Source organism: Penicillium waksmanii, assembly GCF_028829765.1.
Source record: "Penicillium waksmanii strain IBT 27052 chromosome Unknown utg000004l:1.0-5674109.0:1.0-5678898.0, whole genome shotgun sequence".
Lineage (NCBI taxonomy): Eukaryota > Fungi > Ascomycota > Eurotiomycetes > Eurotiales > Aspergillaceae > Penicillium > Penicillium waksmanii.
In genome coordinates, this window is record NW_026643251.1 from 5,276,443 (window position 1) to 5,288,714 (window position 12,272).

General features: G+C 49.9%; 5 protein-coding genes across 5 annotated transcripts; 1 reads left to right on the top strand and 4 right to left on the bottom strand.

Moving 5' to 3' along the window:
- On the bottom strand, nucleotides 1-2,827 carry N7481_004803 (plasma-membrane proton-efflux P-type ATPase; the record flags this gene model as incomplete). Its single annotated transcript, XM_057264022.1, has 2 exons — nucleotides 1-2,157; nucleotides 2,216-2,827. 2 exons carry the CDS (start codon nucleotides 2,825-2,827, stop codon nucleotides 1-3), a joined length of 2,769 nt encoding a protein of 922 aa, XP_057125683.1.
- A 435-nt stretch (nucleotides 2,828-3,262) lies between these two features.
- On the top strand, nucleotides 3,263-5,233 carry N7481_004804 (uncharacterized protein; the record flags this gene model as incomplete). The annotated part of the gene is made up of 10 exons (XM_057264023.1): nucleotides 3,263-3,293; nucleotides 3,383-3,486; nucleotides 3,536-3,794; nucleotides 3,857-3,887; nucleotides 3,940-4,021; nucleotides 4,084-4,121; nucleotides 4,171-4,268; nucleotides 4,326-4,732; nucleotides 4,805-4,970; nucleotides 5,034-5,233. 10 exons carry the CDS (start codon nucleotides 3,263-3,265, stop codon nucleotides 5,231-5,233), a joined length of 1,416 nt encoding a protein of 471 aa, XP_057125684.1.
- Nucleotides 5,234-5,294: 61 nt separating this feature from the next.
- Nucleotides 5,295-6,205, bottom strand: N7481_004805 (putative extracellular SCP domain protein Pry1; the record flags this gene model as incomplete). Its single annotated transcript, XM_057264024.1, has 2 exons — nucleotides 5,295-5,831; nucleotides 5,894-6,205. 2 exons carry the CDS (start codon nucleotides 6,203-6,205, stop codon nucleotides 5,295-5,297), a joined length of 849 nt encoding a protein of 282 aa, XP_057125685.1.
- An 853-nt stretch (nucleotides 6,206-7,058) lies between these two features.
- On the bottom strand, nucleotides 7,059-9,856 carry N7481_004806 (exocyst complex component Sec10 family protein; the record flags this gene model as incomplete). The annotated part of the gene is made up of 3 exons (XM_057264025.1): nucleotides 7,059-7,329; nucleotides 7,389-9,672; nucleotides 9,742-9,856. The coding sequence occupies 3 exons, from the start codon at nucleotides 9,854-9,856 to the stop codon at nucleotides 7,059-7,061; spliced, it is 2,670 nt and encodes an 889-aa protein (XP_057125686.1).
- A 1,881-nt stretch (nucleotides 9,857-11,737) lies between these two features.
- On the bottom strand, nucleotides 11,738-12,085 carry N7481_004807 (uncharacterized protein; the record flags this gene model as incomplete). The annotated part of the gene is made up of 2 exons (XM_057264026.1): nucleotides 11,738-11,984; nucleotides 12,012-12,085. 2 exons carry the CDS (start codon nucleotides 12,083-12,085, stop codon nucleotides 11,738-11,740), a joined length of 321 nt encoding a protein of 106 aa, XP_057125687.1.
- Nucleotides 12,086-12,272: the final 187 nt, after the last annotated feature.

Here is a 12,272-nt window from a genome sequence, read left to right on the forward strand (position 1 = left end):
TCATGGCGCCTTTTCCTTCTCCTCGTGCTGCGAAGAAACTCGTTGCAATGATACCATGAAATCCTCCCAAGACCTCTCTCGGCGTCGGCCCCCTGGCAGGCGACCGTGCATGAGATTGTCAAACGTTTCTGATTTCTGTAGAGTGGTATACACCAGGCTGCATATGAGAGTCACACCGAGGGAGAAGATGTACACGCGAACGACGGTAACCACGTGTGTGTTTTTGTTGACAAAAGCGCCGAATATAACCATCAACGTGGCGGCGATGTCGACTGCTAGCACAGCACCCAATAACTGGATTGATGGTCTGCTTCTCCAGTCCCAGAAACTGCCGTGGAGCCGCGTGATGAAAATCAGCCAGTTCTGTGTGAGTGCAATCTCGAGAAACAGAACTGGATCACGAGCTCCATAGTTCTGAACAACACCTCCATCCTCGCCACGAACGATCATGGTGCCGAACGCAGTCCAGGATCCCGCAGCCAAAACCCCTCCTAGGATTACGGCAATGCCCCACAATTTCGGTTGGTTCCATTTGACAGGTTCAGGGGCGTACGGGGCATTGTCATATGCGATAGCCAGTGTAGCAATGTCGGCGAATATGGCTAGCAGAACCACCAGGCGCAGATCCAGCACTTCGTTCCTGATCACGATCCACAACCCGAAGAACCACATCAAATGTTGAGACAGCGCTATGCGATAGATCACATATGCGTACATGCGATGAAAGATTTGACGGGATGTTTTCAGTGCATCGATGATTGCAGAAAGACCTGGAGCCACAAATACGATATCGGCGGCAGATCGAGCAGCGTCCGAGGCACCTTCGACAGCAATACCCGTGTCGGCCTGCTTCAGGGATGGTGCATCATTGACACCATCACCAGTCATGGCCACTAGGTATCCTCTGCTTTGGAGAATCTGGACAACACTAAATTTGTGCTGAGGATAGACCTCCGCGAATCCATCGGCGTTTTCAACAAAGTCATTGACCTCCGAACCGGACATCTCGCCCGCGCCGGTGACTCCGAGGCGTTCTGCATTGTAAATATTGGTGCCAAGACCAAGCTGTCGCGCTGTTTCTTTTGCGATTCCCACGGCATCGCCTGTCAGCATTTTGATCTGAAGACCCAGTCTCTTGGCCTCTCGAATAGTGTTTGCAGTGTCATGACGAGGGGGGTCATAACAAGGCATAATGCCGAGAATCTCCCATGGCTCGGATCCACGTTTGCGAGCAACCCCGAGTGCTCGAAATCCACGAGTTGCAAACTCCGCAACTTTGGCGAGGTAAGCAGACTCGACATTTTCAGGAATATGATGGTTCTCTTTGACTGTTTGTAGAACCTGAATTGGGGCTCCTTTGACACATATCATCTTTTCGCCCTCCTGAGATTCAACAACTGCAGTCACCTTCTTTGCGACAGGATCAAATGGATGGAATTCCAGCACGTGGAATGTTGGCAGGAGTTTCTTCGCAAGCGGGTACTTCCTCAGACTCTTGATGAACACGCGATCGATGGCGTCGATGCCAGTCTTTTTGCGGGTGGCAGCGAGGCAAGCTGTCACCATGAGCTCGTCACTGGTGATTCCCGGGCCCGTGAAGGGATCACCCAATTTCAGTCGATTGCGAGTGAGAGTACCGGTCTTGTCGGAGCATAAAATCTGAACACCTGCTAAGGACTCGATGGCCGACAGCTTCTGAACAATGGCAGACTTCTTTGCTAAATAGGATGCCCCGACAGCCATAGTGGTCGTGACGACTGCTGGGAGGCCAACCGGAACTCCAACGATGGTGATGGCTAGAGTATATTCCAAAATGTCGATAATGGGATCCGACCGATAGTATGCTGAGACCCAGACAATGAACAAGGTAAGACAGACGAGAATCAAAAGCACCATGCTGATTCCATTAAGAACCAGAGTGAAGTGTCCCACGCCATTGGCCTGGGTCACCAACCCGGCCGCCTTTCCCACGAAGGTCTTGTCTCCTGTCCTGGTAACAACCAAAGCAGCCTCTCCACGCTTGACTGCCGAAGATGCCCAGACTTTGTCTCCGGTAGTTTTATCCACCGCAAGCGATTCCCCCGTGATAGAGGATTGGTCGATCTGCAAATGAGCAGCGGGGGAAACGATAAACCCATCTCCGGCAACAATTGTACCCTGAGTAGTAATCGGTCAGTAAGTTATCTAATGCTGTGAATAGAATGAGCAAACTTACATCATCGACCAATATCACATCACCGGGCACGACTTCCTCGGCCCTGATCTCGAACTTGTGTCCATTTCGAATGACGGTGGCTTTCAGAGCGAGTGTTTCTTTCAGGCTGTCGACAATGTTCCCGGCATGATATTCTTGGATGAATCCGACACACGCGTTCAATAACAGGAGACCCAAGATGACACCGAAGTCGATCCAGTCTTGAAGTCCGGCGGCCAAGATGGCTGCAACCTCCATGACAAACTGAACGGGTCCCACAAATAAGCCAAGAAATTTGAGAAGGTGCCGCTTTTTTTGCTCTTTCATGCGGTTCCAGCCGTGCTTACGACGTGCGGCCAGCACTTCGGCATCTGTCAGGCCGTGCTCAGGATCGGTGTCGAATGGGCATGGGGCTGTAGTATCATCATCTTTGAAGGTTTCGGTTCCAGTATAGATGCTTAGAACATCTGGCTCCTTTTCTCCCCCGTCCTGTAACTCGAGTTCTTGTATCAAAAGGTCGAGACTTGCTGCGTCCGCGTCTCTGGATCGACCAGCGATCTGCTTTTCCCGAGCTATGGCATCCTGGGGATCGCTTGTGAGAGAGACATTGGTGGATTCGGAATGGTGCTCCATTGTATTCAATATTCCGAACAAGAATATTGATCCGAATAAAGTGGTTGAATTTAAGGTGAAATGAAATAGAAGGGATGTCTGAGAGACGAAGGTGAGTGTAGGTGAGAGGGTGGGTGAAAGGTGGGAAAACGGTTGAAGAGGTAGAAGGAGTGGTGGAATGGTAGATCTCCAGGCAGGCAGTTCCAGGGAGTGTTGCCAGGTGACTTCAGGTGACCGGAGTGACTGTAGGTAGAGAGAGTAGCGAGGAAGGTGCGGCCCAGTGTGAATGTAAGTATACTTCCATTTAGGGCAGGCGCATATCTTTACGCCTCAGGCAGAAACATGACTAATCGCTGCCAACGTCACTGTCGTTCATCGCCCGCGGATCACGGATCGCGGATCGCGGTTCATGGTTCAAAGATCTGCCTGACAAAAGAGATACCTCGCTAGGCAGAGATGAACCGAGATATTCCGGGTTTCTACTACGGTCAGTGCTTTTGGTCGCCTCGTCCACTGTATCGTACAGTGGCTGCGTCAATGAAACCATCTCTATTCCGACTAACCAGTTGTCGACAGATGCCGAGAAAAAGAAGTATTTCCAGATCCAGGCCAATCATGTCGCCTCACCAGGGGCACAGTACTCCAAGGATTCTGTCAAGAGGAAGCGCAATGACCAAGTGGTGAGCTCACCTCTGCCTCGAGCGAGAGGCTCAGTATTAATACCCACAGAAACACCACAAACGCGTTCAGCTGAACCAGCGAATAGCGAAGGAGAAAGTCCGCAAGTCTCGCTTTCTAAACCATCCACTAATCAACAACGAGAGAGAAATTGGCTCTCGTCTCCTCCCGCCTGCTCATCAACAAGAAAAGCAAGCTCATATCTACGTTAGCCAATTCCACCGGAAAACGTTGCACCGATTCGAGCCTTGGCCAGATTATTCAATCCGACAGGTTTTGCGAAACCCGCGATCTGGGATTCTAATCGCAAGTGAGTATTGCTACTAGGTTAAACTGGGTGTTTCCAATTTTGTAACTCCTTCTCTTAAACAGGTGGTCATCGCGGCGGTGAGTCCTCGGTATCGTAAGTCTCATTGTACCCCTCATAATCAGATGCTCTTTCTAATTGCAAAAAGGGTCTGCTTCCCAGATTTTGAGGAAGAACGATGGACATACAATCGCACGATGGAACGAGTACTCCTAAAGGAGGCATATCGAGTATGGGACTTTCTGCAATGGAAACACGTCAACTGCCACGTCAATTGCTCACCATGGCTTAGCTATCGTCGATCTCATTAAGCCATACGGGCTATCTTTTGTATGGCAAGAATTCCGCGTCCATCCCTGGCTCAACTAACATCTATCAGGGCCACGATGGATAGCGGCCCGGAAGGCGACTCATTTCTCTCTCCGCGAATGCTCCCTGGGCCAGACGACCAAGGAGATTATCAATGGCCCTCTTTTTGTAAGTCCATAGCTTCGATAAAATTAACCCTGACACCCAAAGCTGATTGAACTGCAGTTTCTCATCCCATCCGCATCCGAACAACTCCCTCATTATGGTGCTCCGCCGCCTGCCCAATCGGAGATAAAGCCCTCTTCGCCATCGGGACATCAAACGGCCTGCATACACTCGAAGGCTTCGGTAGCCATTGGACAGTTTCACAAAAGCCATTTCCCAATGATAGCCATTCCCGAAAACATGGTGACCAACAAGGATTCCGCGAACACGGCAACTCATCCCATGCCAGCGTCAGCTCAGTAGAGTGGCTCAATCCAGATGTTATCGCATCTGGAATGCGCAACTCCACCATATTTCTACATGATCTCCGTAGCGGAGGTAGCGCAGCGCGATTGCAGTACCCGCACTCGGTTACAAAAATCCGCAAGGTCGATCCGTACCGAATCTTGGCCTCGGGGTACAACTCAGTAAGACTTTTCACAATGGAAATTCCTTTTTTTTGGATTCAATATTTTGAATAAATTCTAACTGCGTCTCAGCTTCAAATGTTTGATATCCGATTTGCACCGAATGGTCTTCAACGCAAGCCAAAGCCGACTTCACCCTCGCACACCTCCACACGCCCATACATAACATTCCCAGACTACTCCCCCGAGATAATCTCCGACTTCGATGTGAGCCCCGAATTGGGTCTTCTAGCTAGTGGTATCTAGCCCCCCGCCCCATCTTCTCTTGTTATGATCTTTTTAACACGTCCATTTATCTCAGCCTCGGACGAGCGAAAAGTCCAGCTTTTCTCGCTTCAAACTGGCGAGCTGGTCCCATCGCCAATATCCCAGTACCAATACCCCTACCCCATCAATTGTGTGTCCTTCGAGAGTAGCGAGGGCGATGTTGGTATGGGTGGACCTCAAACCCCCAGTTTGTTGGTATCTTCGAAGGCGACGGTCGATCAGTGGGCTTGGTGATTAGATATTTTTTGAAATAATATCCATCTCGTCTTTGCAAAGACTGTCTCGGCTCTTTGCGTCATGTATATAAACTCATACCAACAGCCACTGTGACTAGCGACAATATCGCCAAGAAAAGCTGCGACTCCGTCGCAAATCTCATAGACGCGCCCACAGTCGGCTGCCTCGTCGAGGTAGCGGTTGTAGCCGAACTTGTTTGCGATGAGCTACCCTGCTTCACATTCAGCCTGAAGTATTTGTCGTGCTTCCCGACCACGTTGCCTGCAGGTGTATATTCGCACACGACATACCACCCCTGCGCTCGCGTACTGCCGTCCGGCTCTCTGGCAACTAGATGGCTCTCATCGCCATCACTCTCATCGCTATCCTCGATCTTGTCTCGCTTTCCGTTCTTTTTGCGGGACAAGCCACAGTTGATAGCAGCACATCCCACCTCGGTCGTAGTTTTCCACACAAGCTGCGTAAAATGGCCCGTCGCTTCCGTAAAACCGGTGGGTTTATCGAAATCGTACATCGTGCGCTCATCACCCCATGCCTCTACGGCCGCCGATGCATTCGAATATCCGAAAGCTAGGTTTTCGCCATACGGTCCGTCCTATATCGCGGCTGTTAGGATGTGATTTGTTCTCTTCCGATAACTCTTTCACGTATACGTACGGAGTGTTTCCAAATACAGCTCTCTGCCCATTTCTGGGCATATTCCGTTAATGTCTCATTCCATACCAAGGGAGAGGCATCGTGTGTACGGCGATACTCGTTGGTGACCTTCAACACCGTATCCTTGAAGTCATCAACTGAGGTGTAGGATGCAGGAGTTGGGACAGTGGGTGTCGCGTAGACGGTTTTCACTGCGTCAACTGTAGTCTTGGCTGTGATGTAGACTGTATCTTGGGCGTCTACGGCCGGCGTCAAGCTGGCGATGGTTACCAGAAGAAGCCAGAATGACAGCGCGCGAAATAAGGCGGGCATCGTTGCGGCGCTGACCGATGGAATGTCGTTTCTTCGTGGGGAATTTCGAGCGTATCTGTAGCAGTTTGTTCACTGCATACTGTCTGGTGATTAGGAGATGGAAAGGATATAACAGGGTGAAAGAAAGGGTCTTTGTCGAGTTTCAAAGCGAATGAGTGTCAGGTTACATATCCGGAATCGAGCCGTCGTCGGGGCCTGGCTAGGAAATGCACGCCATGGACATCCAAGGTACCATCGAAAACATAGATTCTCTCCGGGCGATTGTGGAAACCATGGAACCTGTAGATCCAGAGGTACATGGTGTTTGAAGATGGGGTGGGATCGGCATCACCAATCGATTCTGCGGCCGGCCCTGGCCCTGGCCCTGTTGCTGAAGAATACGGGGCATATCGACGAGACTGGCGAATAGACATCAGGCTTTCAGCTCTGCATCTGCACCTGTCTGACTTTTGCCCTTCTCCGGGCCGATTGTTGGTTCGGGAGGGTTGGTGATCGTTTCAAGGTGGAGCACCCGCGTTCCACTAGCCGCCGTTGACGTCAGGGACTACGGCGGCTAAATGCGACCTTGCGGATGAGTCGGAGCAACAACGCAGCAGTGGAAAATCAAAGATAGTGGTTAGGCAGAATCAGGAGGTCGTCTTTTGCTGGGCATGGGGGTTCCTTTAATTATCAGCCCGAGAGATTTCAAGGGCTCTCCTTCCTAGCGACTATATTTTATAGAGACACAGTAATATGACCCAGTAGTTGGTAGCCACGGCTCCGAGGTTTGTATTCCTTGGTCTAGTTTCCTCCAGGGCTGCAGTGATAAATATATGCTGCTGTCTATACATTCATTTGTGCAAGTCGTAGTATGTTACATAACACTGCAGCCAATGCCATACATAGCTCGTTCCACATCACGCTTTACCTGGTACCAGTCGGCCCGGCGTTCCGCAAACTCGTACACTTCTTCCACGCGCCATATCCCGTAAAAACGGTCGGCGTCAGCGATGACGGTTGCCAGTTCTTTCGCGTCGGATGGATCGATCAGGTAGATTTGGGCAAGCTCCCGGAATGCCTTGAAATAGAGCAGGAGTTCAGTGTTCCGCAAGGTCTGAACGAACTTGAAATAGTGATTCATGTCGCTAGAAACGGATTAGCAAGGCGATGGACTAAGAATAGGCTGAGATCATTTGAAACATACCTGATGAGCTTCAAAGAACCCTCGACGCTGATCCGTTGCCGCTTGATATGCTTGCACAAAGCCGTGAACAGGCGCAATCCAACTTCCTGGTTGAAGACATCCAATGTGCTCTTGTCGGTACTTCCCACCAGCATCTGCGTGTGTGAAGAAACCACGTCCACAATAGATGAGGCCGCCGGACTGATACTGATGTCCATAGTCTGTCGGTGAGGGTCCGAGGAGACACCAGGGTTGAAATCTGTGGCCATTTGCCGCGTAGCAAGAATGTAGTCCACTTCCTCCATCAAGACATCAATACCCTTGTTGAGCCCAGCCGCTACCCGCTCGTCCAACATCTGTTCAAACCGCTTCTTCTCCTTGTTCGCTGGATCCAAGAAGTCATTACGATCAGTGAGACTCGTACCGATCAATTCCTGCTCATAGAATACATCTACCATCTGCAGGATCAGATCACCCACGTTGACCAACTCCAGAAAGGTCACCAAGGGCTCGACTCCTGATTGATCACGCTCCTCGTGTTCACGTGGTCTATAATTGGACAAATGATCCACAGCCTTGTCAAATCCAATAATCACATGGCTATGACCCAATATACGCAGCAGTGCCACAAAGATTGCTTGACATTGCCGCTTCGCGGCTGCACCGAATTCCCCGCCAAGTCGTACAAACTGCGCGGCTCTCTCCAGACTCGACTTAGCCGAGTGGACGAGACCCAATGCAATCTCGATACTAAACAAAGATCGAATACCCTCCATCTTCGACTTCATGATGGCTGCCTTGGCTGCGAGTTCTGTGGTTGGGACTTCTTCTACCGGCATCGGTGTGGGTGATGAAATTGTGGAAAATCGATTGGGACTCTTTGGCGCTGTGATATTACCATTCTCTTCGGAATCGGATTTGGGTTCTTCGGTGGTTTTCGAAAAACTGGGTAGAATATTGACAGGCATCATGATCACTTTCTTGAATGAAGTCAGGAAATCCCGCTTATCGGCTTGGCGATTGATATTGGACATCAAGAATGATTCAGTTGAAGCTGCTTGTTCAGATAGTTGACGATCCCAGTCTGTTACAATGGCCTCGGATCGCTTTCGGAAGAAGTCGAGCTCTTCTGCTAGGTAAAGATCGATGTGTGGTTCATAAATCCTGGCAACCACCGTGTCCAAATAGTGGTCGAAATTCTCGCCGGAGTTGCGGATTGGCAGCAAGGACTCGGATAAGTTCATGCACTGTATGAAGGTGATCGAAATTGCCCTCAAATAGGACTCCATGTTAGTTCGGTGAAGTTCGTCAAATATAGCTGTCAAGAAGGGATATAGGACGTCTTGTCCAATTTTCTCCATGAATCGTCGTGCAACATCTAGCTCGGGAGGGAATACCCGGTTCATGATGGAAATTTCCTCGTTATATCCGACGCTCAACCGAGTAAAGAACGCTTGAGTCTGCTGTAGTTTGACCTCCCCAGTCGATCCATCGATGCAGTCGGAAAGCGTACCCAGCTCGGACTTTCGTGTCACCAGGTGGTTATGGTGTATGAAGAGCTCTACGGCAGACTGGCCACCGTTGAGAATCCACAAAATGTTGGCATACTTCCGCATGACCCCATCGATATCGCCCGTTTCATATCCATTTCGGAACTCATTCAATGCGGCGGTTTCAAACATAGAGATCGTGCTCTCCAGGCGTTCTCCTCGTTCTTGCCACCCATTGGTCATGTCGGATTTCGCAAATGCCAGCAGTTGCGATAGTACCTTAGCTTGTGCCTGCGGATCTTTGTATTTGGTGAAAACCAGGTTCTCAGTCGAGGGTCCATTCGTCCCAATGTCGTAGTAAAAAGGCCCCAAGGCAGCATGGATCTTGCCATACTGCTGGCGAGCCTCTCCTCGAATTGATTTGGCATTCCTTATAACCGATAGAACGGGATCCTCATCGTCCATCTCCAGCATGTCAGTTTGTGGCGCGACCTTCCCTAATTCAATCTTGTCGAACCCGTCTGACAATTCATTCACGCTGGTAGCTGGGTGAATCTTCTCCAATGCAATGGTGGGAACCGCACTCCTGACTTCTTCTGCCATATCCTTTTGTTTGGCAGTTTCCAAATCAGCCACGGTCCCAAAGACGGTCTCGGCATGTTTCCGCGCATCCGTCTCGTCCCAACATCCAATTCGCTTTAGCTTTTGTACCCATCGAGTGTCGTCATACGCCATTTCGTGGAGGAGCCTGCAGGACCTCGCTGCTTGAACGAGTTCTATCGGATCAAGGTATTCGATAATTGACGACATTATCTCTAGGTCGTGTCAGCCGTTTGCTCTCTTGGGCTAAGAAGGGTTGGTTTGGACTCAATGGTATGACGCACCCGCTGGTAGTGAGCCCCGAGAGATATCTTCCATTGACGCCATGCGAAGCGAAGCCAGCACATCTCTGCGCGGCGGGCGAGCTGCCGCCGACCCTTTCTTCCCATTTGGCGGCATTTTGGGTTTGTGGAATCTTCATCGGGCAGTTCCAGCTGTGTTGTGTCTGCGGGGAGTAGCTGGCCGGTGGGGGGTGAGGGTCGAGGTCACTCAGCTCACGCGAACTCGCCAAGGCTGGAAAGGGCACAAATCCAGACGAACGAGAAACGACAAGCCGAACTTGAAGAGGGTTGTGCAATAGCTCAACGCTCTCAAAGCACATGAACCCGAATGATCGCCTCCGGTGCGAGCGGCGATCAGCGCGCCAGGGTCCGCATACACCGCCTCCTCTTGATGCGGCAGAATCGGCTGAGCGCAACAGTCTGAATAGCATGAATAATCACTGTAAATATTGTTGCTAATGCTTCCAAAGTTATATTCCTGGGTAGGGAACCCGTTTTAATTCTTGAACTAATACTCTAATACTCTAATACTATCTCAAGTTAGTTTTGCCTTCTTAGGTTTAGTGCCAAATACTAGTAGGGCTGTTTTGTAACCTCTCCCGACCTCGCCCTTTCGGCATCTCTTAGAGCAGTACTAATTAGACCACCACCTTTCTTTCCTCTCCCCCCCCACCGACCAACGGCAAACGTTGCGGATGATGCTCCGAAGCCGGAGGTGGTGGCTGAACAACTTCTTGCTAGAGAGCCTCATCTCCCCTCCGGGTGGACTGCTAAGGACCCCGGCGACTTGGAAGCACCTTTTTCACCAGATGATCTGAAGCTGTCATTGACCTCACGTTCTCGGCTCCTTGGGTCACAGAAGGACATGGATGGAGTGACAGTCAGAAGTTTTACCCAAGAATTTGGCTCGTCCCATCAAGGCCCGGTTGTGGTTCTGAATCTGCTCAGGCAAGAGACTAGCATACCTGGAAGGATACGTCGCTGGTTTCAGGCGCACAGTCGGACTGAAATATGGTAGCGGTGCAATATGTTTCGCTTCTGGCACCACATCTTGGTCCTCAAAACTGGAAGAGGGAAACAAAGATTCTCACTGGGGGGGATGTTGCCCTAGTGTGGTATCCGTCGATATGGCATTTTGCAAAGATGCTGGATGATGCGGACTACGCTCATCTTGACCGGAAATTTAAGACTGGATTGCTGGAAGACGATCCATTCCTATGCTGCACTGATGTCAAGATGGTGCAGGGGAAATAAAAGATTAATGTACTCTAATATCTCTCCTGATCAGGCTTTGGAGGGGACTCAGATTTAGCTAAAGGGGAGCTATTTCCGGTATCGCTTTAGTCGCTAGTGGAAACGAGAGGGACAACTGTATAAGTCGGGCGTCAACATTAAGACCATTTGGCGGTTAAGGGGCGGCTGGATGTCTAAAGCTACGGGTAGAAAGACAGCCGTTTCTGGCCTCAAAAGCTGTCATTTTCGGCGTTAATCCCACAGATCCTCATATTCTCCAGGGCTATGTGTAAATATTTCCTCAAATTGGGTGTGAAAAATGCCAATGGTCTCTATAAATATATACTAGTATTATTACAACTTGCCTAGGATTTTCCCATATTGCAAGATGTCTAGATCTAAAGATCATGATAGTACTCGGCAGCGTGTGAGCACAGGAAGAATTAATTGATTTTAGCTACTAGTATTCACTTGCCACAGAATATGAGAAATTTTAATGAAGAGTCTTATAACGATAATTTGTACGTGTGACTTTGGAATTGTACAGCTCGAACTATATTACTCCGAGTCTTTGTCCAAATTGAAAAAGACTGGTATTTTCGTATCCGCCATTCCAAATCACCCTGAGCGAATGAACCAGCGTAACCGATCCACCCAGCGAGAAAGTAACCGACAGCGTGCATGAAAACTTTCAATCCGACGAGAAACCCTCGATTTTCAGGTGGTGTAAGTTCTTTCATAGATGTAGCTTGTAGCACGGCCCCAATTATGGAAGCAACTGAGCCGAGAAGGATCGACCAGCGGCGTGACAGTTTGTCCATGGACCGGCCAGCGCCAGCACTGCCAATACAGGATCCAGCGTAATAGCTGCAGACAATGCCACCCTTGATGTAAGCATTGTTCGAAAAGTCGCTAAGGAAGCCATTGTCGAGGCAATGGTTCCCGTGTTTAGACCATAAAGAAGAACTGGCGGATCTTTTATTCTCAGCATTTGATCTTCTGGTACCAGATAACTAGAAGATTGATAGACTATCACATACCCGGCTAGAGAGATACCCATGGCTATGGTCAGAGACCGGGCCGAGTTGCCTTGGTGGCCTCTCTGTTGAACCATATTGGAAATGCGCTCGACGCAGGTCAGTTCATATTAATGATACAGCATAAAGTCGTCATTAGGGACTCGGAAATGCTTCTGTATACCTAATTTGGCTCGGCATGTCTTCACTAGTATGATGGGGTTTGCCAGACACTGCCTTCGCACTGGGATCGACATGCGCTGGTGGTGCCCCTCAAGGGTCAGC